Here is a 27,122-nt window from a genome sequence, read left to right as displayed (position 1 = left end):
GCCAATAAAATATTTGAAGAGAATGAGTAGTTTTCTTATTCAAGAACCACACTACTTAACAACTTCCATTAAACTATGTAATGAAGAGTACTACATTCCAGGATTAAGTGATAAACGTGCAAAACAAACGAAACGTTTGAATAATTTGCTTGAACATATTTCTACCTAAGTTTTAACACTTTTCTGGTACGAGAATGTTATATTTATATCGAAATAAATGACAACAAAGAATATTGTATAATCAATATTTACTTTTCGATTATGTAGCTGACCTTCCTGGATTTATTATTTTGCGCACAATGAGTTGTTAGTTTAAGGATGATTTGAATTTCAAATTTTTATTAGGTTTTGTTTAGATATATTATTAGCTATTTTGAATTTCCAATTATATATGCAGATTTTTGTTTTAACTTGGCTACTAAAAGACGACCTATGCTTAATAAAAATATAAAGAGACATTACTTTAAACCTTTTTGCTTCACATCTTTTAAAAACAACAAATAGTTTCACTTCATAATCGTTGGTAAACAAACAAACAAATAAATAGTTTCACTGCATAATCGTTGGTAAACAAACAAACATAATAGTTTCACTTCATAATCGTTAGTAGCAATTGTGTCATGAGAAAAAAGGAGTGGAAAAAAAGTATTTCTAACAACTCTAAATGAAAATTTACCTAACATAATTGCCTGCCGCTCATGGATTTTGACTTGATTTACCACAGAGACGTTCTAGCATGACCTTGCAACTAGTAACCTATAAGGAAAAAAACATAAATTTTCATGAATAAATCATATCTTACAAGTAATATAGATATACCTTACTTGAATAATTAGAAGAGCAACAACAATCTGGTTCAAGTATTATAGCACAGATGCAATTGACTAATAATTTTGCATTTTTTCATGTCAAAATAATTGCAAGTGACTCAGACACCGAAGGAGAAACAAAAACTTACGCAAGTCCTGAATTATGCTTCAATCTACTTTAATTTTTGGAATGTGGGAAATGTTGGACCACTGGGAGTTTTGGCCACTCGGATTGGTGCATCTTTCTTCTAATTTTGGGCAGCCTTTAATTCTTAGGTACCATAATTTAGTGAGGCGTCGAATGGCATCTCTGGATGGCAAATGCTCTAGTTTTCCGCAGTTACATAAACTCAACTCTTCCAAGGAAACAAGGTTGCCAAGGGAATCCGACAGAGCTTCTAACAATGGACAATCACGGATCTCCACATACCGTAATTTGGGCATGGCATTTGAGAAGTCCAGATGTTGTAGCCGTTTGCACCTCAGTAGATGTAATGTTTCAAGAGAAGTAAGGCTATCAAGTCTATGAGGAAGAGCCTCGATTCCGAAATCACGTATATGGATATGTGTTAGGGAAGAGAGTTGCATAAGCTGATAGGGCAGAGAATCCCAGTGCCCATGTCCGCGCACTGTCAGATTATGAAGGGACAACAGCTGCTGAATGCCATTAAAAATCAATTGGAATGCCTCAAAATCCACCATCTCTGAGAAAGGACCAATTGCCAATGTCCCTAACCCAGTGAGACGGTGAATGCCCCCTGCGGGTACACTAATCAATTTGGGACATTGTGATATTGACAAATAGGAAAGTGAAGGCATTTCCCACACATGTAAAGGCAAGGAAACTAAGTTGTTACACTCAATGATCATCAAAGATCTCAAAGACCAACAATGCTCTATGATTCCGCTTGGTACACTGGCCAATCTATCACAATAACATAACTCAAGACTTTGGAGGGAAGTCAAATAATTCTCTCCACTGGGAACAGGAAAAGAACTGAAATTGGGGCAGAAGTGTATTTGTAAGTTCTTAAGAGAATGGAGATTGTACAAGCTTTGTGGCAATTCACGAAAGTCTATGCAGCCTGAGACCATTAGGTTTTGAAGAGAAATGTTATTGTGTAGCATCTCATCAGGAAAACAAGTGAGCTCTTTCACAGCATAGACACTAAGCTCTACGAGAGATGTCAAGTTGCTGCACAAATTCAACAATGGCATTTCACTGTCAACACTATCAATACTTAATTCATGGAGGATTTCAAATTGACTTGGAGCTAATGCTCAACTTCTCAAGCTCAGGAAACAATCTTACCCCAATTTCATCTCCCTTCCACTCAATAAGACTAGACATATCCTCCAATATTAGTTCTTTAAGTGACGGGAACACTTGGATATTGCTGCTTGATCCATTATTGTTACCATCAATACCATAAAATCTAGGTCCGATGCTTTCCACCTCGTGGAATCCTAACAGCTCAAGATGCCGAAGCAATTTCAGTTGGCCAAGTGATGGAATTTCTTTGCATCTTTTGCAACCACTTAATTTCAACCTGACCAAATTTGGTAGCAAATTTTCACGGAACCATGAAGGAAATTTAGTCCCTAAATAGTCCACTACTGCTAAGGTTTTCAAGTTAGGATGAGGTTGAAGACCATCCAAGACATACTCATCATTGGTCTCACTTCCTTCTGGTTCGTCATGGAACCAAACATATGCCAGCTTGTAGATATTCGATTTCTCTTGTAAATATGCTGTTCGAGCTTCTTCTCTATCACCGATCAATTCTAGACCATTAATGGTCAATTCACCTCTTAGGTTTTTCAAATGACCTAATTCTTCTATTTGACGACCTTTCTCTAAACCTACCTTGAAAAACTGGAGGGTTTGAAGACAGGTCAATTGTCGCATCTTAGGTGGCATCTGAAAATATTTTTTATCAATAGACTGAAAACTGCAATAAATGTGCCTCAAACTTATCATATTTCCCATCTCATATGGAAGTTCCTTGAGTGAATCACAGTAATTGATTCTAAATGTTTGCAAATTATAGAGCTCGCAAATAGAATTGGGCAAGGTTGTGATCTTAGTATTCGAGAGATCAAGATACCTCAAGTATATTAGCTTCCCGATTTTGGCTGACAACTCCTTGATTCCTGAACTAGACAAATTTAAAACTTTCAAGAACTTAAAGCTCAACAACATATCTTCCGATATATAATTGCTTCTCCAAAACAGTGTGCACAAACGTTCTGGCTCATTTATCTTATCTATTTTATCCCTTGGTGACTCACATCCAAAGTATCGAACTTGAGAAAGTTTTTCTCCATCATCTCCCTTCGAATCAAATACTTTAGATTTAAAGATATCTCCAGCCAAATCATGTACAAGATCGTGCATCTTACAGTGTGTTATATTGTTATGCTCATCTAACACAACATCTTGCAACAAGGAATTTTGCAACAAGATTTGAAAAAACCTGTGCCCAACGTCTTCCATCACAGCGGTCTCTTGACATAGACGGAGAAAGCCTTCTGCCATCCAGAGTTGGATAAGTTGTTCCTTTTCAAACTCAAAATCTTTTGGAAATAATGCAAAGTAAGCAAAGCATTTTTTCAGTTGTGGAGATGGTAGATAAACATAGCTGAGTTTTAGGATTTTCTTTATGCTATTTTCTCCATTATCATGATCTTCACCTGCAACAAGGGGGTTGCCATCAAGAATTGCTTGCCATTCATGTGTTTCCTTACTGTGTAAGAGGCCTCCCAACACACTTGCAGCCAACGGTAGACCTTGACACATTTTAACAATCTTGTTGCCCATGCTCGCCAATTCTTCTGGAACCCTGCCATCAACAAATGCTTTTTGTTTGAAAATAGACCAACAATGATCTTCTGTTAACTTTCCCAACATATGAAGATCTGCTGCTACTGTGGATGCCACTCTCTTCATACGAGTAGTCACAAGAATGCAGTTTCCTCTGGATGTATTTATTCCTCTCAGGGTGTTGACAAATTCATGCCACAATGTAGAGTCAACACGCCACAAATCATCCAGCACTAGCAAATAGTTTTTTCCTCCCAATTCATCTTGTAACTTCTTGACTATTATATCTCTCCTTTGAACCTCAACTTTCCTCTCTGTCAATGATTCAAGGATTTGTTCAAGAAAGCTCTTTGTTTCAGACATTTCAGGTAGACACAACCAAATTCTCTTTTCAAAGATTTGCTTGATGTGTTCATCATTGTAAATCCTCTTAGCCACAGTTGTTTTCCCTAAACCCCCCATACCCACTATGGGAATGGTGGACAGAACAATATCCTCCTCTCTCATCTTCAAAATCTTCTCCTTTATCTCAGCAACATCCAAATCTCTACCAACAACATCAGAAGCAACTACTAAGGAATCTGTTTCTCGAATTGGCAGTATTTTCCGAGAAGGAACCATGAGTGATTGTAGACCGAGGTCTTTGGCTACCTTATTGATAGCCGTCAACTCTTTATTGATGTTGTTGATTTTTTGAGACATTTTTCTCTTAAAAGCAGTATGAGAAAAGAAACCACTGACCTTTTTCATTGGGCAGTTCATCACTTTTGTTTTGAGAGATTCATATCTGAATCGATCAAACACATTTTGAGCATCTTCAGCAACTCTCTCAAGCCTGTTGAGCCATTGTTCGACAGACTGTTGTTTCTCAACTTGTGGTGTTTCAACATCATGAAGGAAAGCTTGGATTAAGGATACATTTTGTGTGAACATTTCGAGATCTTTGTTGAAATCCCTTGAGCTGTTGAGTTCCTCAATAGTGAGAGAAATCAACCTTTCAAGCAAAACTTGAACAGTAGCACCAATTACAGGATCGGCCATAGTTGTGTTTGCTTCCTCTTCCTCTGCAGTCTGCACCAAAGTCTTCTACCTGTGCTGTTTGCACCAAAGTCTTCTCAAAGTAAGCCTTCTTTTGGTAGTTGTTTGCAGAGCACTAAAAGGAAGAATATAATTTATATACAATCATTCAAACAGTAATAAAAAAAATACACGTGGATGAAGACCAAGTTTGAGTCCCTTTTTCCTTGTATATTCATTTATATAAGTAGTTTTTTGTTTTATTTGTACAAGTAGTTTTATTCGTACAGGTAGTTTTATTTTACATTTTATTTGTACAAGTATTTTTATTTTATTTTATTTGTATGAGTAGGTTTTTAAGTTTATATATGAAAAAAAATAAAAATAAGGCCCTAAATAAGTAGTACAATTATCTATTCTCTTCCACTTGCTGTAAATTACTCTATGTGTTATGCAAATGTGGCTTTAATTAAAAATATTGAAAAGGGACAAATATATTCCTAAACTATCGTCAATGATATCTAAATATCATTCGTTATACTTTTAAGACACTAGTGTCCTTACCGTCTAGGTTTTGGGATGTATATATTCTTTAAACTAACGGGGAAACATGTGTCTCAATCTTAAAATCTATCCAAAATTTAATTAATTTCTACCCATAACTAAAAGACCCACCCAAATAACTTTAAGACACACATCCAATTTCTAACCTAAAATCCCCCAAAATACTTCATACACAAAAGACTTCAATTTCAAACATTTCCAAAACACAAGTTTCTTTTTCCCAATAGAAACATGAGGTGTCGATCAGTACCAAAAGAAACTGACCATTATGTTTACAGGAGAAGAGGTGTTTTCACGTCAGCTCCATCCATGGGCACAATTACAAATACTTGTCAAAGAAGTAATTTGACTTGAAAGACTCTTCTTTCACAATAAAGCAAACCCATTTCACCATTTGTCCAACACAATTAGAAAAGGGTAGAGAAGAGATTTTTTAGCTTTCAAGTTCGCAACTTTATCAATGAAAAAGATTAACCCTCAATAATGATTACGACAAAAAAACAACCTTATTGCAAGTAAAGTAAAGCAAAAAATTGAGGGAAAAAAGAAAAAAGTTAATAAGTATCAAATTTCAAGATTTTGTGATGACAGGATCAGAATCCGCACCGGAGTTGAGCTTTGGTGAAGAAGAATTAGTGTTCTTGATAGAGCAAGATGACCTTAAGCTTCAATGTGAGACTGACATTTCAAATAGTCCTTATTTTATTTTTTATTTTTTTTGGGGGAGGTTTGGGTTTGGGTTGTAAATGGGTGCAATCGTGTCTCTCCGTTAGTCCAAAGAGTATATACACACTAAAATTTAGACGTTGAGGGCATTAGTATCCTAAAAGTATAACGAAAGTGTATTTAAATAAGAAAACTTTCAAAAATAGCAAACATTAAGCCTTAAATAGGACTCTATAGCTATATTTTGCTTAATTACGAATAATAACAAAATATTAGGAGAGTGAGATCTAGGAAAGAGAGAGAGGAGAGAGTGTATTATTGCAAATTTTTGAGGAAAAAAAAAACAAATATGAACCGATTTGTATCGAAATAAATACATATTAAGAGGAGATAAGGATCGAGAGAGGGAGGAGAGAGATTGTATTTTGTATTTATTTTGCATTGTATTATGTATTTATTTTGTATCTATTGTATTCGAAATACAACGGTCTATCTTTGGTTAGACTTTAGAGCCATTGCATAACCTATCTTTACAATAAAATGTACATACTGTTCAACTCGGAATGGTAAGTACTCCTGTTTCCAGTAGTTATAAATGCTTTTAATAGTAAGCTCACCAAAGTTGATTTGAAGTTGTGTTTCAGTACCAAATGGTACACAGCGCATGAATTTGCAACAAACAATTGATATATCAAAAGAGGACATTGCATGCCTTGTCGATTAGGAACACAAGCTCTAGATTTGAACCATCATAGTACTTGCACTTAAAATAATGCAAATGCCAAGATAAATTTCAAAAGGGAAAAAACAGAGCTAGATGAGAGAAGCTATATATCAACTAGGCAATGATAAATTACATATATACTAGACACTAGCTTCAAAGCCACTCGAATGTAACTTTCATATATGATTGGTGTCTCTTTCAGGACCTAAGAACAGGGGATCCTTTTTTTAATACATGATCCTTGGGAGTCATTTGTACAAAATATTAAATATCAAATTTTCAGTTACTCTATTCTTTTGTACATTCGTCTTTGGTGACATCTATGATACTCCTTTTACTCTTTTCTTCCCTCAATCTAACTGAGATGTGAGGCAATCACTTATTGTATCCATCAAGTCTCTGTGCAATATATCCCAATAATAATAAAAGGCACCACTCCATCGGTGAGAATTTGAGGAAACAAATCTTGAAGATTTATTGATATCCACAAACAGGAAAGACTGTATCCAGAATTCAACCACATGCCAAACAAGAAATACCAGCAAATAATCAATTTAAGTTATTGAACTCTAAAACTTGCATATAAGAACACAAATTGCTTATAATTAATATTGAGAAAAGCCTAGTTGTCTTTTGAAACTTTAAGGGTGTGTTTGGTATGAAGGAAAATGTTTTCCTAGAAAATGTTTTCTTGGAAAACAAGTTGATTTTTGACTTATTTTCTCATGTTTGGTTGGTGAGTAGAAAATATTTTCCGAAATTTTTTTTTAGTGTTTGATTTATGAATGAAAAATGTTTTTGAAAAATTTCTTTTATTTTTACTAGAGTAGAAAATAATTGTTGAAATTGAAAATATTTTTTAAAAAACTTAATTTTTTTTTGGGGGGTGGGGGCTGGTAGGGGGTGGGGGGGGGGGTCGAGGGTACGGGTGAAAAATTGAAATTTTGAAGTTAAAAATATTTTTTAAAAACAAACTTAAAATTTTTTTGGGGGGTGGGTGCGGGGTGGGGGAGTGGTAGGGCGTGGGTGGGTGGGTCGAGGGTAGGGGTGAAAAATTGAAATTTTAAAGTTAAAAATATTTTTTTAAAAACAAACTTAAATTATTATTTTTTTGGGGGTGGGGGGCTGGTAGGGGTTGCGTGGGTGGGGGGGCTGGTAGGGGTGGGGGGTTCGAGGGTAGGGGTGGAAAAAATGAAATTTTGAAAGTCGAAAATATTTTTTAAAAACAAACTTAAAATTTTTTTTTTTGGGGGGGGGGGGGGGCTGGTAGGGGTGGGTGGGGGTGGGGGGTCGAGGGTAGGGGTGTAAAAAAATAAAAAATTGAAATTATAAATATCTTTTAAAAACAACTTTTAATATTTTTTGGGGAGGGGTGGTGGTAGGGGGTTGGGGTAGGGGTGAGGGTGGGGTAAAAATATTGAATTTAAAAACAAACTTTAAATTTTTTTTTTTTTTTTGGGGTGGTGATTGGGGGGGCTGGTTTGAGGGTAGGGACCAAATAAATTGATTTTTTCAACAATTTTTTTTTTAATTGGAAGTTGGAAGAGAGTTTTGGAAAATGTTTTCCTTAAGTTTTGAAGGGAAGTCATTTTCCTTAAATTTGAGGAAAATGAGTTGATTTGGAAAACATTTTCCAAAACATTTAACCCAACCAAACATGAGAAAATTGAAAAACATTTTCCGGAAAATGTTTTCCTTCATACCAAACACACCCTAAGAGTCAATGGGGAACTCTTTGCTGTAAGGTTCAAGACATAGCAGTCCTTCGAAATTTCCTTTTTGTTCAAGTCCTTCAATTGCGATTGTTTTAATCAACAGAGAAAATAAACTGTGAAGTGAAAGTAACGAGAAGTGTGACTATTAAGAAAGTTACATAGACCTCTACTATATATGAGACTTGGTATTGTTCCTTGAGAGTTTTCAATTAACTAAGAACAATATACGAGATAAAGGCAAGTAGGAAGATTTAAAAGCGGCATTTCAGGGGGAAAGGAAAACCATTCATAGAGAAAAACAAAGTATTAATCTAAAATCCACCATTTGCAAACTTTTTATGGACAAAAACTAACTTACCTTAAAATCTCAAACGACATACAATCAGAGTCTCCAAAAGCACCACTGATGCAAATTCAATAGAAGTCAAATTTCAGTCAGCTTTTTCCTCTCTACATTTCACCTCCTCTTACGCAAAAAGAAACTGTAATATACCAGATAGGACAAGCTAATGTTATGCCAGTAAAATACTTGTCTATACTTGAAGAGAATGAACAGTTATCTTATTCAAGAACCATACCACTTAATAACTTCCATTATACTATGTAATGAAGAGTACTACATTCGAGGATTAAGTGATAAACTCTTTATTGAAAGATAAACGTGCAAAACAAACGAAACGTTTGAATAATTTGAGATATATTCATACAGAACTACTTTTCTAGAATTCGTAGAAAATAAAATTTAAAAATGTGACTTATGCAAGTCCTGAATTATGCTTCCACCTACTTTAACTTTTGGAATATGGGAAATGTTGGACCACTGGGTGTTTGGGCCACTCCGATTGTTGCAACTTTCTTCTAACTTTGGGCAGCCTTTAATTTTTAGGTACCATAATTTAGTGAGGCCTCGCATTGCCTCTCTGGATGGCAGGTGCTCTAGTTTTTCGCAGTTCTCTAATCTTAATTCTTCCAAAGAAACAAGGTTGCAAAAAGCATCTGACAGAGCTTCTAACAATGGACAATCGCAGATTCTTAGATACCGTAATTTGGGCATGGCATCTGAGAAGTCCACATGTTGCAGCCGTTTGCACCTCACTAAATGTAATATTTCAAGAGAAGTAAGGTTGTCAAGTCTATGAGGAAGAGCCTCGATTCCGAAATCACATATATGGATATGTGTTAGGGCAGAGAGTTGCATAAGCTGATAGGGCAGAGAATCCCAGTGCAAATGTCCGAACACAAGCAGAGTACGAAGGGACAACAGCTGCTGAATGCCATTAAAAGTCAGTTGGAATGCCTCAAAATCCACCATATCTGAGACAGGACCAATTTCCAATTCCCTTAACCTGGTGAGATGGTGAAGGCCCCCTGTGGGTACACTATCCAATTTGGGACAGTGTGCTATAGACAAATAGGAAAGTGAAGGCATATCCCCCGCATGTAAAGGGAAGGAAACTAAGTTGTTACAATAGTTGACCCTCAAATTCTGTAGAGACCGGCATTTCTCTAGCATTCCACTTGGTAAACTGGCCAATCCACCACAACTCCATAACTGAAGATTTTGTAGGGAAGTCAAATAATTCTCTCCACTAGGAACAGGAAAGGAACTGAAATTGGTGCAGTACTCAATCATTAAGCTCTTAAGAGAATGCAGATTGTACAAGCTCTGTGGCAATTCACGAAACTCTCTGCAGTTATAGACCGATAAGTGTTGAAGAGAAACGTTGCTGCGTAGCATCTCATCTGGAAAACAAGTGAGCTCTTTCACAAAAGAGACACTAAACTTTACGAGAGATGTCAAGTTGCTGCACAAATTCAATAATGGCATTTCACTGTCAACTCTTTCAATGCTCAATTCGCGTAGGATTTCCAATTGCTTCGGAGTACTTTTTAACAATGGACAGTATCTAATCCTCAACTTCTCAAGCACAGGAAACATTTTTACCCCACTTGTTGTTGGTATCAATTCCACTCCCTTCCACTCAATAAGGCTACGCATATTCTCCAATAATAGTTCTTTTAATGACAGGAACACTTGGATAATGGCATTATTGCTGCTTGATCCCATATTGTTAACCTCAATACCATAAAATGTAGTTCCGATGCATTCCAGCTTATGGAACCCTACCAGTTCAAGATGCTGAAGGAATTTCAGTTGGCCAAGAGATGGAATTTCTTTGCAACTGCTGCAATTACTTAATTTCAACTTGACCAAATTTGGTAGCGACTCTTCATTGAACCATGAAGGAAATCTAGTACCCAAATATCTCACCACTTCAAATGTTTTCAAGTTAGGATGTGGTTGAAGACCATCCAACACATGCTCAGCATTAATCTCACATCCTTCTGATTCCTGATGGGACCATAAATATGTCAGCTTGTAAATATTTGATTTCTCTTGTAAATATGCTGTTAGAGCTTCTTCTCTACTACGGACCAATTCCAGCTCATTGATACTCAATTCACCTCTAAGGTTATTCAAACAACCTAATTCTTCTATTCGATGGCCTTTCTCCAAACCCACATTGAAATACTGTAGGGTCTGAAGACAAGTCAATTGTCCCAAGTTAAGTGGCATCTGAGACGAAGAATAAAAATATATGTGTCTCAAACTTATCATATTTCCCATCTCATATGGAAACTCCTTGAGTGAATAGCAGCAATTGGCTCTAAATGTTTGCAAATTATAGAGCTTGCAAATGGAGTGGGGCAAGGCTGTGATCTCAGTGCTCGAGATATCTAGATATCTCAAGTATATTAGCTTCCCGATTGAAGCTGACAACTCCTTGATTCCTGATCTAGACAAATTTAAAACTCTCAAGAACTTAAAGCTCAACAGCATATCTTCCGAAATATAATTGTTTCTCCAGAACAGCGTGCACAACCGTCCTGGCTCATTTATCTTATCTATTTGATCACTTGGTGAGTCCCATCCAAAGTATCGCACTTGAGAAAGTTTTTCTCCATCATTGCCCTTCGGATCAAATATTTTAGATTTGAAGATATCTCCAGCCAAATCATGCACAAGATCGTGCATCTTACAGTATTTTATATTGTTATGCTCATCTAACACAACATCTTGTAGCAAGGAATTTCTCAACAAGAGTTGAAAGAAGTTGTTCCCGATGTCTTCCATCACGGTGGTCTCTTGACATGGATGAAGAAAGCCTTCTGCCATCCAGAGTTGGATTAGTTGGCCCTTTTCAAACATAAGATCTTTTGGCAACATTGCAAAGTAAGCAAAGCATTTTTTTAGATGTGGAGATGGTAGATAATCATAGCTGAGTTTTAGGATTTTCTTTATGCTATTTTCTCCATTATCATCTTCACCTGCAACAAGGGGGCTGCCATCAAGAATTGCTTGCCATTCATGTTTTTCCTTGTTGTGTAATAGGCCTCCCAACACACTTGCAGCCAATGGTAGACCATGACACATTTTAACAATCTTGTTGCCCATGCTCGCTAATTCTTCTGGAACCCTGCCATCAACAAATGCTTTTTGTTTGAAAATAGACCAACAATGATCTTCTGTTAACTTTCCCAACATATGAAGATCTGCTGCTACTGTGGATGCCACTCTCTTCATACGAGTAGTCACAAGAATGCAGTTTCCTTTGGCTGTATTTATTCCTCTCAACGTGTCCACGAACTCATGCCACGATGTAGAGTCAACACACCACAAATCATCCAGGACTAGCAAATAGTTTTTTCCTCCCAATTTATCTTGTAGCTTCTTGACTATTATATCTCTCCTTTGAACCTCAACTTTCCTCTCTGTCAATGATTCAAGGATTTGTTCAAGAAAGCTCTTTGTTTCAGACATTTCAGGTAGACACAACCAAATTCTCCTTTCAAAGATTTGCTTGATGTGTTCATCATTGTAAATCCTCTTAGCCACAGTTGTTTTCCCTAAACCCCCCATACCCACTATGGGAATGGTGCACATAACAACATCCTCCTCTCTCATCTTCAAAATTTTCTCCTTTATCTGAGCAACATCCAAATCTCTACCAACAACATCTGAAGCAACTACTAAGGAATCTGTTTCTCGAATCGGTAGTATTTTCCGAGAAGGAACTATGAGTGAGTGGAGACCAAGGTCTTTGGCTACCTTGTTAATAGCGGTCAACTCTTTATTAATACTGTTGATTTTTCGAGACATTTTGCTCTTAAAAGCAGTATGAGTAAAGAAACCACTGACCTTTTTTATTGGGCTGTTGCGGATGTTCATCACTTTTGTTTTGAGAGAATCATATCTGAATCGATCAAACACATTTTCAGCATTTTCAGCAACTCTCTCAAGCCTCCTGAGCCATTGTTCGACAGACTGTTGTTTCTCAACTTGTGGTGTTTCAACATCATGAAGGAAAGCTTGGATTAAGGATACATTTTGTGTGAACATTTCGAGATCTTCGTTGAAATCCCTTGAGCTGTTGATCTCCTTGATAGTGAGAGAAAGCAGCTTGTCAAGCAAAACTTTAACAGTAGCAGCAAATACAGGATCGGCCATTGTTGTGTTTGCGTCTTCACAAAATCTTATTTCTCTGTACTAAAGTCTTCTCAAAGTCGGTCTTCTTTTGGTAGTTGTTTGCAGAGAAAAAGCCCAAAAATCAAAGTAGTCCCTTATTTGGGTTAAAAGATTCAAAGTGGTTTTGAGTTTTCAAATAGAGTACTAATACTCCCTCACCTTTGTAGTATTGGTGTACTTTTGATCCTTCCTCAAATTTTTACCTATTTTTTAACATTAGTTTTATCATAATTTTATGTATCGAATGTTCAATCGTCTTTTTATGTATTTTATTGAAATAATAACTCTATTTGTTATATATTGAGGACCATTTCAATCAAGTAAAATACATTAAAGACTAAAATAAAATATTACTTATACATTAAGGACTATTTTGGTCATTTTCTCTATTATCACATTTACTAAATATATAAAACAATATTGAACATTCCTTACATAATTTGTGGATAAAATCAATGTCAAAAAAAGACAAAAGTTTGAAGGTGGATAAAAAATGCACCAATATTACAAACATGAGAGATTATTAGTGCTTCATGTAAAAACGTAAGGATCACTTACAATCTTAACCCAAAGATAAGGGACTTGTTTGGACTTATTCTCGTTGTTTGCATATAAGTCCGGAACCTAAATAAGCCACAAAAAAATAAAAGTGACCAAAATAAGTCACTATCCTAGTAAGTAACTAAAATAGGCTTAGTGGAAGAAAAAATTCCACTTTATCCAATATTCCTAATGTTTTCTGTTAGTCTCATAACGCATATATTTTAATATATAACAAAACTATTTCTTACACCTTGTAAAATGGAACTATTTCTTATACTTTGTAAAATGTAAATTTTTCTTACACTTTGTAAAGTGGAACTTTTTCTTACACTTTATTAAGTGGAAGAAAAAATTATGTTTTACAAATAGAAATATTTTTTACATTTTGCTTAAATTGTATCTCTTTATGAAGCTTTTGCAGTGTTTGTCATACAATTATATTGATTTGACATATCATAAAAACGAAAAAAATTATTACATTATGTATATTTATTTATTTTTATTCTGAAAACTCATCCAAACTCTATTCAAGGACATTCAAACATAGCACCTTCAACATATTTAGCCTTCTATTTTTCTTCATTTGAATCACAAAAAAATGTCTTCTAATCCAAAAGTTAGAGTTTCGATTTATTGGAATGGCGAAATTATACATGACGGAAATACCGTTTACTATAATTGTCCTCCCAAACACAATGCTAAATATTCAATTAATGTCCGATATCATAAATTTCTTTCATCAATTATAAAAGAATGGGTATAAATAATACTGATTATAATTTGATTATAGTAGGAAAATACCCTACTTTATTTTTATCACAAGGACAAGTAAATTTTGGAGAGTGGATTATCTATAATGATAAATCGTTGACCGACTTTTTGAGGGTTCCAAATGACTACATAGATGAAATCAAGTTAACGATACTTGAAATCTATGTTAAAAAAGGAGCCTAAGACTAGTCAACAACGTTCTCCTTTATCGGTCGATGTCCATCCCCGATTAGAAAATCATAATAGCGTTGATGGATTTCCGATAACTCAATCTACTGATTTTCCTAACATGACTCATTATCAAAATATTCTTAACGGTCGATATGATTTTGATTTGAACGAAACTATCAATGAAAGTGACTGGTAATGCTCAATAATTATATTTCGATTATTATTTGTTGATTTTGTCAATTATTTATTAATTTGTATGATTTATTATTATTATTATTATTATTATATATTTTGTAGCGGTTTACCTCAGCAAGATAGGAATATTGCTCCAAGCTATGGACTAGATAATTATTTTGGTCGGTCCTCACACTTTGAAATGACGGAAAATGTTGGGACATCCTCAAATTTTCATGTCTCACCTACTTTTGATGCAGATGATTATCGGTATGTCCAACACTTGATTTTTAATTTAAGTAAGTAATTGCATGAGACAAATATTTTTACTTTTTTTACATATATAGGGAAAATATCACACAAGATGAGCCCATTGATTCTGTGAATATCGATGATCGTGACCTTCCAAATTACGGCTCACCTTCAGCTAGTGATAGTGATTATTTGCCTAATGCTGAGGAATCAAGAGATAATGTTCCATTTGAGGCATCATCTAGTGATGATGATTTTTCGATGACCAATCAGTCACCAAGACCAATGTCCATGAGTCTGTTTCGTAATCATGAAATTCCTTATCTTGATCATCTCCCAGATGGTTGGGATATCTTTGGCGATACACATGATGAATATACATCACAAAGTACGTGGCATGAACTAGGAGATTTCATGAATGGTGTTATTTATATTGAAAAAGGCATGTTATTCAATTCAAAGAAGCAGTTGCAAAGAGCAATTAAGCTTCTATATTTAAAGATAGCAAGGGAGTACTTTGTTATTAAATCGACAAAGAAATCATGGCGACTTGTTTATAGGCGTGTAGAACAAGATGTCGATTTAGGCTGACTTCTTTTAATGATAAACATATTACCATGTGGAAAGTTGAAAGATACATATCTGTAATCTTGCAATGTAATCGTGACCTCACCAAAAGGTAAGTGGAAGCAATGAGTCTCTGGCCTCCAACGCTCAACCATAGCTATAACAAGGGCACGGTCATATTGCATCCTGCCCACACAAACTACATCATACAGTCCGAACCTACATAAGATCTCCTCAACACATTCATGAGGTCGGTGCAAACGAAATAAATTCCAGGCATCACACTGTCCTCATAAGGCTACTAAATGATCTCTCACCTTTCCATAACAATTCTGATTTATGCTCATGATAAGAGAGAAGAAGTGAAAAATCAATCGATCCAGGATTCACAACACGCTCCATTATATACTGTAAGAAAAATTCTACTAACTCGTTTAATATAATTATTTCTTGACAAATTAAACCATGAACTATCTTCAAACAAATAACTGTACGAGAGTGAGAGTTAAAGAATCTCTAACTTCAGCAAGTCAATTCAATGTGTTATTTGTCGAGTCAACCACAAGAAAATAAAATAGAAAAAAAAAGAACCAAAAGAAACATATACCTAAAGAAAAAGAGATGGAACCATCTATTGGAACAATTGAGGGATGACTATATATTTTTTCCCCATGGAGAGGAATTGAATCCCTAAAATTTGATAAATTTCAATTTTAGTGCTTATTGATTATGAATATCTTTCAATTACTTGAAATGTGTAATTGTGAAATTTTGATCTCTTTGTTTATAATATTCAAAAAGATTTAGAATTATCAACCACTCCACCATTCAGTTATCAATGTGTAATGTTAAACTTATATTTGTTATTTCATATTTTAGGTTAATACAACAACAACAACATATTTCTAAAAAAATCTGAGCATAACATATTTCCAACCCAAAAGGATCAAAGGTTGAATATGTTGAGTCATATATCGCAAGGATCAAAATTAATTATGAAATTGGAGGGACCAAAAGTACTAGTCTCCCTGCTATATATATACTATATGATATAACACTTCATTTCAATACAATTTTATTTATTTTTTTCATTTCAACACAATGGATCATATTGCTAGGGGAAGAAATGCAAGAGAAGCTACTAATCAAGCTCAAAGACAAGCACCAAATACAATTGACAATAATGCAAGAAGGCAATCTATGTTAGAAGCAATGGAAAAACTTGTTGACAAATACAAAGAACAACTTCAACACCTTCAAAACACTATTTTTCAACTTGCAAACTATTATTGTAATTCCTTTTGTTTCTTTCAAATTAAAGACTCTTTTTTTCTAACTCAATATTTAGTAATTGAATGCACATTGTATAAGATTTGCTAAAATTTTGAACAAATTACAACATCATTTCAAAGTAATGAAAATATGAGATGGAAAAAAAAATACCTAATTTATATAATTTGTAGGGTCGGATTGTTGTGTTGTCGGGTTGTGCTACTCCAATCTTTCAAGATTTTGATTTGTTAGTGTGGGGACGCTTTAGTTGTCGGATTGGGACCATCAAATGTTAATCTTCAAAGTGAAAAAAAGTTTGGAAGCCATGAAAGTGAAAGGGGAGTAGAAGAAAGTGAAAAGGTAAAGTAACTTTTTATAAAGTGTAAGATTTTCTTCCACTTTATAAAGTGTAAGAAAAAGTTCCACTTTACAAAGTGTAAGAAAAACTTACACTTTACAAAGTGTAAAATTAAATCAATTAATAGATAATATATCTAAAATAGAATATAAATATATTCAATACTTAAAAATACAATGAATAACAAGAATAGCGACTATAGACAAAAACTTAATGAAGTAATTATAGAAAAACGACAAGAATTAGAACATAGGCAAAATAGACTTAACAATAATATATTCGCAGGAATTTGTCACAAATCTATAATAGCACAAAGAAAGACTATTTTATATCTAGAAATACAAATAAATAACTTAGAATATAAACTACAACATAATTTATAAATGAATAAAGAAGAATACGCAATAGATTTAAAAACATATGAAAATTATGACGGATTAAAAATAAAGATAATATTTTCTAATCTAGGAAGAAGATATAAGAAAATAGGTGATAATATAAGTTTAATGTTAGAAAAAGAAACGGTAAAACTAGAAGATAGTTTAACGGCTATGATAAGAATAACAAAAGAAAATGAAGAAATAGATAGAAAAACGGAAATTGAAAAAATAAAACAACAAGCAAAAAAGGAAGTACAACAATTAGAAGAAGTAAAAAATACCAAAATAATTGAACTAGAAAAAGAGCTAGCAATATTAAAAGAAATGTATGAAATAAAACAAAAAGAAAAAGAACAAAAAACGAAATTAACAAATGAGATAATTAAATTTAAAGAAAGATTGAAACTAGAAGATGAAATAGAAGAAAATGAAGAAAATGATAATCTACCCGAAATAAGAGTTGATGAAATAAACGATGATGATCTAGAACAGCATTCGGAAACAAGCGAAACATATACGGAACTTTTAGCAAACATAGATAATACAAAGAATTTAGAAGTAAATACAGAAGACGTATTTAATAACGTAGATATGGACGAAAAACCTAGCACATCAGGAGTAAAAAACCCAAAAAATTATAATAAAAATTATGAACAAAATGATAAAGAAAAAACTACTTGGGATAAAAGATTAAATAAAAAATGGACGCCTAAACCAATAACCGGACAATATGATTTTTAGATTTAGACTGTGTAGCAGATATAAATAAAACAATTCAGTTATGGATAGGATACATATCAAAACAATTAGTAGATAACAAGATAACAACAACAGAAGCACCAGGATACATAGAAAAAACACTTATAGGAACAGTAAAATTATGGCTACAAAATTTACCAAGTGAAAGCTTAACAACTTTAAGAAATAGTAAAAAATTTGATGGTGGAATAGCCACTACAATTATGGAAATATTATATAAATATGAAATAGCTATAAGAAATGAATTTAGTAGTATGACAACAGAGGTAGAAGAACAAAATAAAGAAAAGATCATAAATCGGAATCTAATGACAAAATTAGCAATATGTAATATGTGTTACATAGATGAATATACATGTGCATTTAGAGAATACTATTATAAAGGAACATATAGCACAGAAGAAAGTAAAGAAATAAGAAAATTATATTTTACAAAATTACCAGAACCTTTTAATTCAAAAATAATAAAAAGTTGGAATGAAGCAGAATTAACGGACACCTTAGGAGCTAGAATAAAATTCTTATAACGATGGTTTATGGAACTATGTGAAAAACATAAAGAAGAAATAAAAATGGAAAAAATATTAGCAAAAAACTTAGCATGTTGCAAAAATAAAACAGCACCCCAATTTGGTTGTACGGATAAGTATTACAAAAATAGAAAGAAATATAATAAAAAATATATATCAAAATATAAATATAAAAAACCAAGAAGAAGGTACTATATAAAAAATTACAAAACCAAAAGACCATATAGACCAAAAAGAAAACTAACGGAATGTACTTGTTATAATTGTGGAAAATTAGGACATATAGCTAGAGATTGTAAATTACCTAAAAATCCAAAGAAAAAACAAATATCAGAAATAATAATAGACGATGAAAAATATACACAAATAGAATACGTAGATTATGAATTAGAAAGCAATGATAGTATATATGAATTATCGGAAAATGAAATAGATAATGACATAGAAATAGTTTCATTTTACAAGGTGTAAGAAATTGTTCCGTTATATATTAAAATATACTCGTTATGAGACTAACGGAAAACGTTTGGAATATTGGATAAAGTGGAATTTTTTCTTCCAATAAGCCTATTTTAGTTACTTACTAGAGTAGTGGCTTATTTTGGTCATTTTTATTTTTTGTGTGGCTTATTTAGGTTCCGGACTCTTTGCATATACAATCATTCAAACAATTATAAAAAGTTAAAAAGAAAAAAAGTCTAAATATATGTGGATGAAAACCAAGTTTGAGCGCGTGAGAGTCTCAAATATGTTACTTCCTCCGTTTAAAAAAGAATGACCTAGTTTCCTTTTTAATCTGTTTAAAAAAAAGACCCCTTTCCTTTTTTGGCAATACTTTAACTTCAACTTTCTACGTGACATTTTTAAGGCTACAAGATTAAAGAGCATTTTGGTACATTTGACATAACTTTAATTTAGAACCACAAGATTAAAAAGTCTTATTTCTTTTCTTAAACTTCGTTCCAAGTCAAACTAGGTCATTCTTTTTTAAACGGAAGAAGTAAAATGGATCTTTTTTCCTCTTATATTCATTTATTTAAGTATTTTTTAAAATTGGTATTATTTATACAAGTAGTTTTTTTTTATAAAGGGAAAATGGTTTGATATACTCCTCAATTTTATCATTTAGAGTTGAAATACTTTTTTTTTATTTTTTATAAAAGATTTCTCATATATACCCTTACTATTACTATAATGATTCATATATACCCTCTCAATTTAAAAGTGACTCATATATACCCCTATCGTTACAAAAGTAAAAAAAATAATTTTAAATTTATTTTTTTGAATTTTTGATACTGTTAAAAAATCATGTATTTAATATTTTTCACACATTAATTATTTTTTGACTTCTTTGATTATTTATTCTTCTTTTTTTTTTTTTCATTTTATAGTGTAAAATCGGATAAATAAATAAAAAAAGTTTGAATGGAAAAGGATTAAAAAAAAATTGAAATTACTTTTTTTGTAGCTATATTGCAATTTGGTTTTTATATGTATAAAAAAAATATTTGGAATATCTATAATAAATTTTATAATAAAATAAGTGAAAATAAATAAATTTGACCATTAAAATACGAAATTCAAATTAGTCAATTATTACAAATAGTCAAAAGGAAAAAAAAAACAAGTGAGAAAGATTAAATATACCCCTATATGAATCATTTTTTTTTAATCCATGAGAATAATTTGTGATTTACATTTTAAAGCATACGTGCTTTTGTGACTTGCAACCCAACTCACCCATTTGATTAGGCCCTATCCTCATTGTTTATTATGCGCAAACACTAGCCAAGATAAATTTCAAGAGGAAAAACACAGCTACATTAAACTAGGCAATGATGCAGCAGCTAAGTATTAAGTTCAAAATGTTTGCTGGAAACAAAAACTCTTTGTACAAAAACGCATGCACACTGTGCAAGAAAGGCCTCTGCTGTCAAATTTTAGACACATCTAAGAGAAGTCTACTCCAATATACCATCTAGACAAGTTCCATGTCATTGTTTCATCCAAGAATCTGAAACATAGGAGACGGTAAAGAGTCAGTTTTGGCACACATTTCCTCCAATCCTTGTGAAATGGAGAAGCAACTCGTTACAAACAGCCACGAAAAAGAGATTTTAAGTGAAAACAAGAACTATTAAGATGAGCAGGTATTGCTAAGGACATGTTTAGAGCCTAGGAGGCACTGTTTTATGTAAGATTCAAGGCATAACAGTCTTTTTCTTAAATTACAAATGTTTCAAGGAATTATCCTTTGCTGTGAAGCAAAAGTAACAATAAGTGTGAATATATATATGTATAGATTTATCTTTACTATCTAAAGTATAAAATCAAACCAATATACGATTATTATTAAGAAACTTAGATTGAATTTACTTAGAATTGTTCCTAGAGAGTTCAAATTACAAACAACAGTAGAAAACCAAAAAAAGAAGAAGATAAAAGGTAAATAGGATGTTGTAAAAGCAGCATTCTGCAATCTTTTATGAACAAAAAGTGACTTACCTTGAATTTTCCAGCTTTGTGCAACCAGAGTCTCCAACGGCATCAATGTCCACAACGTTCCAATCTGTACTCTGAAAATGAAATAGGAAAAACAAAATAATGTTGAAGACTGCAAACATAATTTGGAGAAGTGTCTACTATCAACAGAACCCAAAATGAAATCTGTCTTGCATCAAAGAATCCCGTGTCAGTCGGGACGTACATTTTGTCTTTGTATCACAGTGACCTACTAGCTCCATCTAATGAATAGCAGATAGCTCATTAACAGAATTCATTGGCTCGGTCCACAGACACCCTTTACTACCTTAGTCAAAGTACTTGAGTTGATAAACTTGTTAAAAGAATTCTAATTGAAAGTTCACCTAACGTAATTGCCACCCATAGATTTTGACTTGAAATGCCACAACAACGTTCTAGTATGACCTTGGAACTAATAACCAATGAGAAAAAAATACATAAATATTCATGATTAAACCATATCTTAAAAGTTATATAGATATTCATAAATTTGTTTCAAGTGAAATAGAAAAATGTTTGGAAAACTATAAAAGGAGAATGGAGGAGAGTAACTCATGGAAAATAATAATTTAAAATGTTACTCAGAAACTGAAAGAGAAACAGAAACTTACATAGGAATTAAGCTTCCACCTACTTCGATTTTTGGAATATGGGAAATGTTGGTTGGACCAGTACTGGGAGTTTGGGGTAATCCGATTGGTGCAACTTTCTACTAACTTTGGGGCAGCCTTTAATTTCCAGGTTCCGTGATTTGGTGAGGGCAGAGAATCCCAGTGCAAACGTCCGAACACCACCAGATCACAAAGGGACAACAGCTGCATCAAAGAAACGGGGAAACTACGTTTAGTTGAACACTACATAATTTGCATAAGTAGTTGAAGTATCAAAAGAGGATATATTTATCATTTGATGCATTCTTTAGCAGATAACTTAAAATATGAGGTGCTTGATGGGCTGTTCCTCCCTTAACCAGATGTCTCGGGTTTGAGCCTTGGGTATTGAAAAATCCTTGGTGGGGAGTGCTTTACCTCGAATTGGGCCCTACACAGCACGAATTTGGAATAGTCTACTTCCTATGCTTGATAAAAGTATAGAGAGACATCACTTTAAAACTTTTTGTTGCACATGTTTTAAAAACACACAAATAGTTTCACTTAATAATTGTTGGTATCCCCCATTATGAAGAGTAAAATGTTGACAGATATGTTATCGTTACTAATTATTCATGAAAGTGTCCCGTATTGTCTACCGCTGAAGATTTTGTTCTTCAACAAAAAACAAATGTGGTGGTGGAACATAACCAACCCTGTTTAAACAGTACGTATTGCGTCATGAGAAAAAGTAGTGAAAAAAAAAAGCGCATTCCTCTGACAGGTCTAAATGAAAATTTACCTAAGGTAATTGCCTGCCACTTGTGGATTTTGACTTGATTTACCACAGTGATGTTCAACTAAGTTCAAGCATGACCTTGGAACTAGCAACCTACAAGGAAAAAAAAACATAAAATCTCATGAATAAACCATATCTTAGAAGTAATATAGAGATATCGTACTTGAAGAATTAGAAGAAGAACAATTTGTTTCAAGTGAACTAGCAGAATGCTGAAAGCATAGATAAGATGCAATTGTCTAATAATATTGCATTTTTTATGTCAAAACAATTGCAGGATAAATTGTAGTATTAAATTACATACAGAACATCTTTTCAAGAACTCATAGAAAATAGTAATTAAAAATGTGACTCGGACACGGAAAGAGAAACAAAGACTTACGGAAGTCCTGAATTATGCTTCGACCAACTTTAACTTTAGGAATATGGGAAATGTTGGACCACTGGGAGTTTGGGCCACTCCGATTGTTGCAACTTTCTTCTAACTTTGGGCAGCCTTTAATGTTCAGGCTCTGTAATTTCGTGAGGTGTCGCATGGCATTTCGGGATGGCAGATGCTCTAGTTTTTCGCAGTTACATAAATCTAACTCTTCCAAAGAAACATGGTTGCCAAGCCCATCCGACAGAGATTCTAACAATGGACAATCGCGGATGTCCACCAACCGTAATTTGGGCATGGCATCTGAGAAGTCCAGATGTTGTAGCCGTTTGCACCTCACTAGATGTAATGTTTCAAGAGAAATAAGGTTGTCAAGTCTATGAGGAAGAGCCTCGATTCCGAAATCACATATATGGATATGTATTAGGGAAGAGAGTTGCATAAACTGATACGGCACAGAATTCCAGTGCCCAAGTCCAGTCACCGCCAGATTACGAAGGGACAACAGCTGCTGAATGCCATTAAAAATCAATTGGAATGCTTCAAAATCCACCATCTCTGGGAAAGGACCAATTTCCAATACCCTTAACCTGGTGAGACGGTGAAGGCCCCCTGCGGGTATACTAATGAATTTGGGACAATCTGATAAACCCAAATAAAAGAGTGAAGGCATTTCCCACACATGTAAAGGCAAGGAAATTAAGTTGTTACAGCAGCTGACCATCAAAAATCCCAGAGACCAACAATGCTCTAGCATTCCACTTGGTAAACTGGCCAATCCATCACAATCCCATAACTCAAGAGTTTGGAGAGAAGTCAAATAATTCTCTCCACTAGGAACAGGAAAAGAACTGAAATTGGGGCAGAAGTGTATTTGTAAGCTCTTGAGAGAATGGAGATTGTACAAGCTTTGTGGCAAGTTACGAAACTCTCTGCAGCCTGAGACTGTTAGGTTTTGAAGAGAAACGTTGTTGCGTAGCATCTCATCTGGAAAACAAGTGAGCTCTTTCACACCAATGATACTAAGCTTTACGAGAGATGTCAAGTTGCTGCACAAATTCAACAATGGCATTTCACTGTCAACTCCTTCAATACTTAATTTATGGAGGATTTCAAATTGACTTGGAGTACTTTTTAACAATGGACAGTTACTAATGCTCAACTTCTCAAGCTCAGGAAACAATCTTACCCCAATTTCATCTCCCTTCCACTCAATAAGACTAGACATATCCTCCAATATTAGTTCTTTCAGTGACGGGAACACTTGGATATTGCTGCTTGATCCATTATTGTTACCATCAATACCATAAAATCTAGGCCCGATGCTTTCCACCTCGTGGAATCCTAACAGCTCAAGATGCCGAAGCAATTTCAGTTGACCAAGTGATGGAATTTCTTTGCATCTTTTGCAACCACTTAATTTCAACTTGACCAAATTTGGTAGCAAATTTTCACGGAACCATGAAGGAAATTTAGTCCCTAAATAGTCCACTACTGCTAAGGTTTTCAAGTTAGGATGAGGTTGAAGACCATCCAAGACATACTCATCATTGGTCTCACTTCCTTCTGGTTCGTCATGGAACCACACATATGCCAGCTTGTAGATATTCGATTTCTCTTGTAAATATGCTGTTCGAGCTTCTTCTCTATCACCGACCAATTCTAGCCCATTAATCGTCAATTCACCTCTTAGGTTTTTCAAATGACTTAATTCTTCTATTTGACGACCTTTCTCTAAACCTACCTTGAAAAACTGGAGGGTTTGAAGACAGGTCAATTGTCGCATCTTAGGTGGCATCTGAAAATGTTTTTTATCAATACACTGAAAACTGCAATAAATGTGCCTCAAACTTGTCATATTTCCCATCTCATATGGAAGTTCCTTGAGTGAATCACAGTCATTGATTCTAAATGTTTGCAAATTATAGAGCTCGCAAATAGAATTGGGCAAGGTGGTGATCTTAGTGTTCGAGAGATCAAGATACCTCAAGTATATTAGCTTCCCGATTTTGGCTGACAACTCGTTGATTCCTGAACTGGACAAATTTAAAACTTTCAAGAACTTAAAGCTCAACAACATATCTTCCGATATATAATTGCTTCTCCAAAACAGTGTGCACAAACGTTCTGGCTCATTTATCTTATCTATTTTATCCCTTGGTGACTCACATCCAAAGTATCGAACTTGAGAAAGTTTTTCTCCATCATCTCCCTTCGGATCAAATACTTTAGATTTAAAGATATCTCCAGCCAAATCATGTACAAGATCGTGCATCTTACAGTGTGTTATATTGTTGTGCTCATCTAACACAACATCTTGCAACAAGATTTGAAAAAACCTGTGCCCAACGTCTTCCATCACAGTGGTCTCTTGACATGGACGGAGAAAGCCTTCTGCCATCCAGAGTTGGATAAGTTGTTCCTTTTCAAACTCAAAATCTTTTGGAAATATTGCAAAGTAAGCAAAGCATTTTTTCAGTTGTGGAGATGGTAGATAAACATAGCTGAGTTTTAGGATTTTCTTTATGCTATTTTCTCCATTATCATGATCTTTACCTGCAACAAGGGGGTTGCCATCAAGAATTGCTTGCCATTCATGTGTTTCCTTGCTGTGTAAGAGGCCTCCCAACACACTTGCAGCCAACGGTAGACCTTGACACATTTTAACAATCTTGTTGCCCATGCTCACCAATTCTTCTGGAACCCTGCCATCAACAAATGCTTTTTGTTTGAAAATAGACCAACAATGATCCTCCGTTAACTTTCCCAAGATATGAAGATCTGTTGCTACTATGGATGCCACCCGCTTCATACGAGTAGTCACAAGAATGCAGTTTCCTCTGGATGTATTTATTCCTCTCAAGGTGTCAACGAACTCATGCCACGATGTAGAGTCAACACACCACAAATCATCCAGGACTAGCAAATAGTTTTTTCCTCCCAATTCATCTTGTAGCTTCTTAACTATTATATCTCTCCTTTGAACCTCAATTTTCCTCTCTGTCAATGATTCGAGGATTTGTTCAAGAAAGCTCTTCGTTTCAGACATTTCAGGTAGACACAACCAAATTCTCTTTTCAAAAATTTGCTTGATGTGTTCATCATTGTAAATCCTCTTAGCCACAGTTGTTTTCCCTAAACCCCCCATACCCACAATGGGAATGGTGCACAGAACAACATCCTCCTCTCTCATCTTCAAAATCTTCTCCTTTATATCATCAACATCGTTGTCTCTACTTGAGACTTTTCAATTTACTAAGATTTAGAACTAACTTACTTTAAAATCTCAAATGACATACAATCAGATTCTCCAAAAGCACCACTAATGCAAATTGAATAGAAGTCAAGTTTCGGTCAGCTTTTTCCTCTACACATTTCACCTCCTCTTGCGCAAAAAGAAACTGTAATATACCAGATATGACAAGCTAATGTTATGCCAGTCAAATACTTGTCTATACTTGAAGAGAATGAACAGTTATCTTATTCAAGAACCATACCACTTAATAACTTCCATTATACTATGTAATGAAGAGTACCACATTCGAGGATTAAGTGATAAACTCTTTATTGAAGGATAAACGTGCAAAACAAACGAAACGTTTGAATAATTTGAGATATATTCATACAGAACTTCTTTTCTAGAATTCGTAGAAAATAAAATTTAAAAATGTGACTTATGCAAGTCCTGAATTATGCTTCCACCTACTTTAACTTTTGGAATATGGGAAATGTTGGACCACTGGGTGTTTGGGCCACTCCGATTGTTGCACCTTTCTTCTAACTTTGGGCAGCCTTTAATTTTTAGGTACCATAATTTAGTGAGGCCTCGCATGGCATCTCTGGATGGCAGATGCTCTAGTTTTTCGCAGTTCTCTAATCTTAACTGTTGCAAAGTAACAAGGTTGCCAAGCCCATCCGACAGAGCTTCTAACAATGGACAACCACAGATCGTTACATACTGTAATTTGGGCATGGCATCTGAGAAGTCCACATGTTGCAGCCGTTTGCACCTCACTAAATGTAATACTTCAAGAGAAGTAAGATTGTCAAGTCTATGAGGAAGAGCCTCGATTCCGAAATCACATAGATGGATATGTTTTAAGGCAGAGAGTTGTATAAGCTGATAAGGCAGAGAATCCCAGTGCAAATGTCCGAACACAAGCAGAGTATGAAGGGACAACAGCTGCTGAATGCCATTAAAAGT

General features: G+C 34.3%; 2 protein-coding genes across 2 annotated transcripts in view; both read right to left on the bottom strand.

Annotated features, from left to right (window-relative positions):
- Positions 1-977: 977 nt before the first annotated feature.
- LOC125819800 (disease resistance protein RUN1-like) lies at positions 978-2,027 on the bottom strand. Its single transcript, XM_049499241.1, has one exon. It carries the CDS (start codon positions 2,025-2,027, stop codon positions 978-980), a length of 1,050 nt encoding a protein of 349 aa, XP_049355198.1.
- Positions 2,028-2,067: 40 nt separating this feature from the next.
- The window catches only part of LOC125819799 (putative disease resistance protein RGA3), a 130,264-nt gene continuing 105,209 nt past the window's right edge, over positions 2,068-27,122 (bottom strand). Inside the window, exons 5-6 of the mRNA XM_049499240.1 lie at positions 25,258-25,337; positions 2,068-3,286 (exon numbers count right to left, since the gene is read on the bottom strand). Of these exons, the coding sequence (XP_049355197.1) occupies positions 2,068-3,286; positions 25,258-25,337 (1,299 nt within the window). The remainder of the gene's footprint in view (positions 3,287-25,257; positions 25,338-27,122) is intronic.

Source organism: Solanum verrucosum, unplaced genomic scaffold (assembly GCF_900185275.1).
Source record: "Solanum verrucosum unplaced genomic scaffold, falcon-dt-bn FXZP01000239.1, whole genome shotgun sequence".
Classification (NCBI taxonomy): Eukaryota; Viridiplantae; Streptophyta; class Magnoliopsida; order Solanales; family Solanaceae; genus Solanum; species Solanum verrucosum.
The sequence above is the reverse complement of the archived record's forward strand: the minus strand, read 5'-3'. Positions and strand labels throughout refer to the sequence as shown.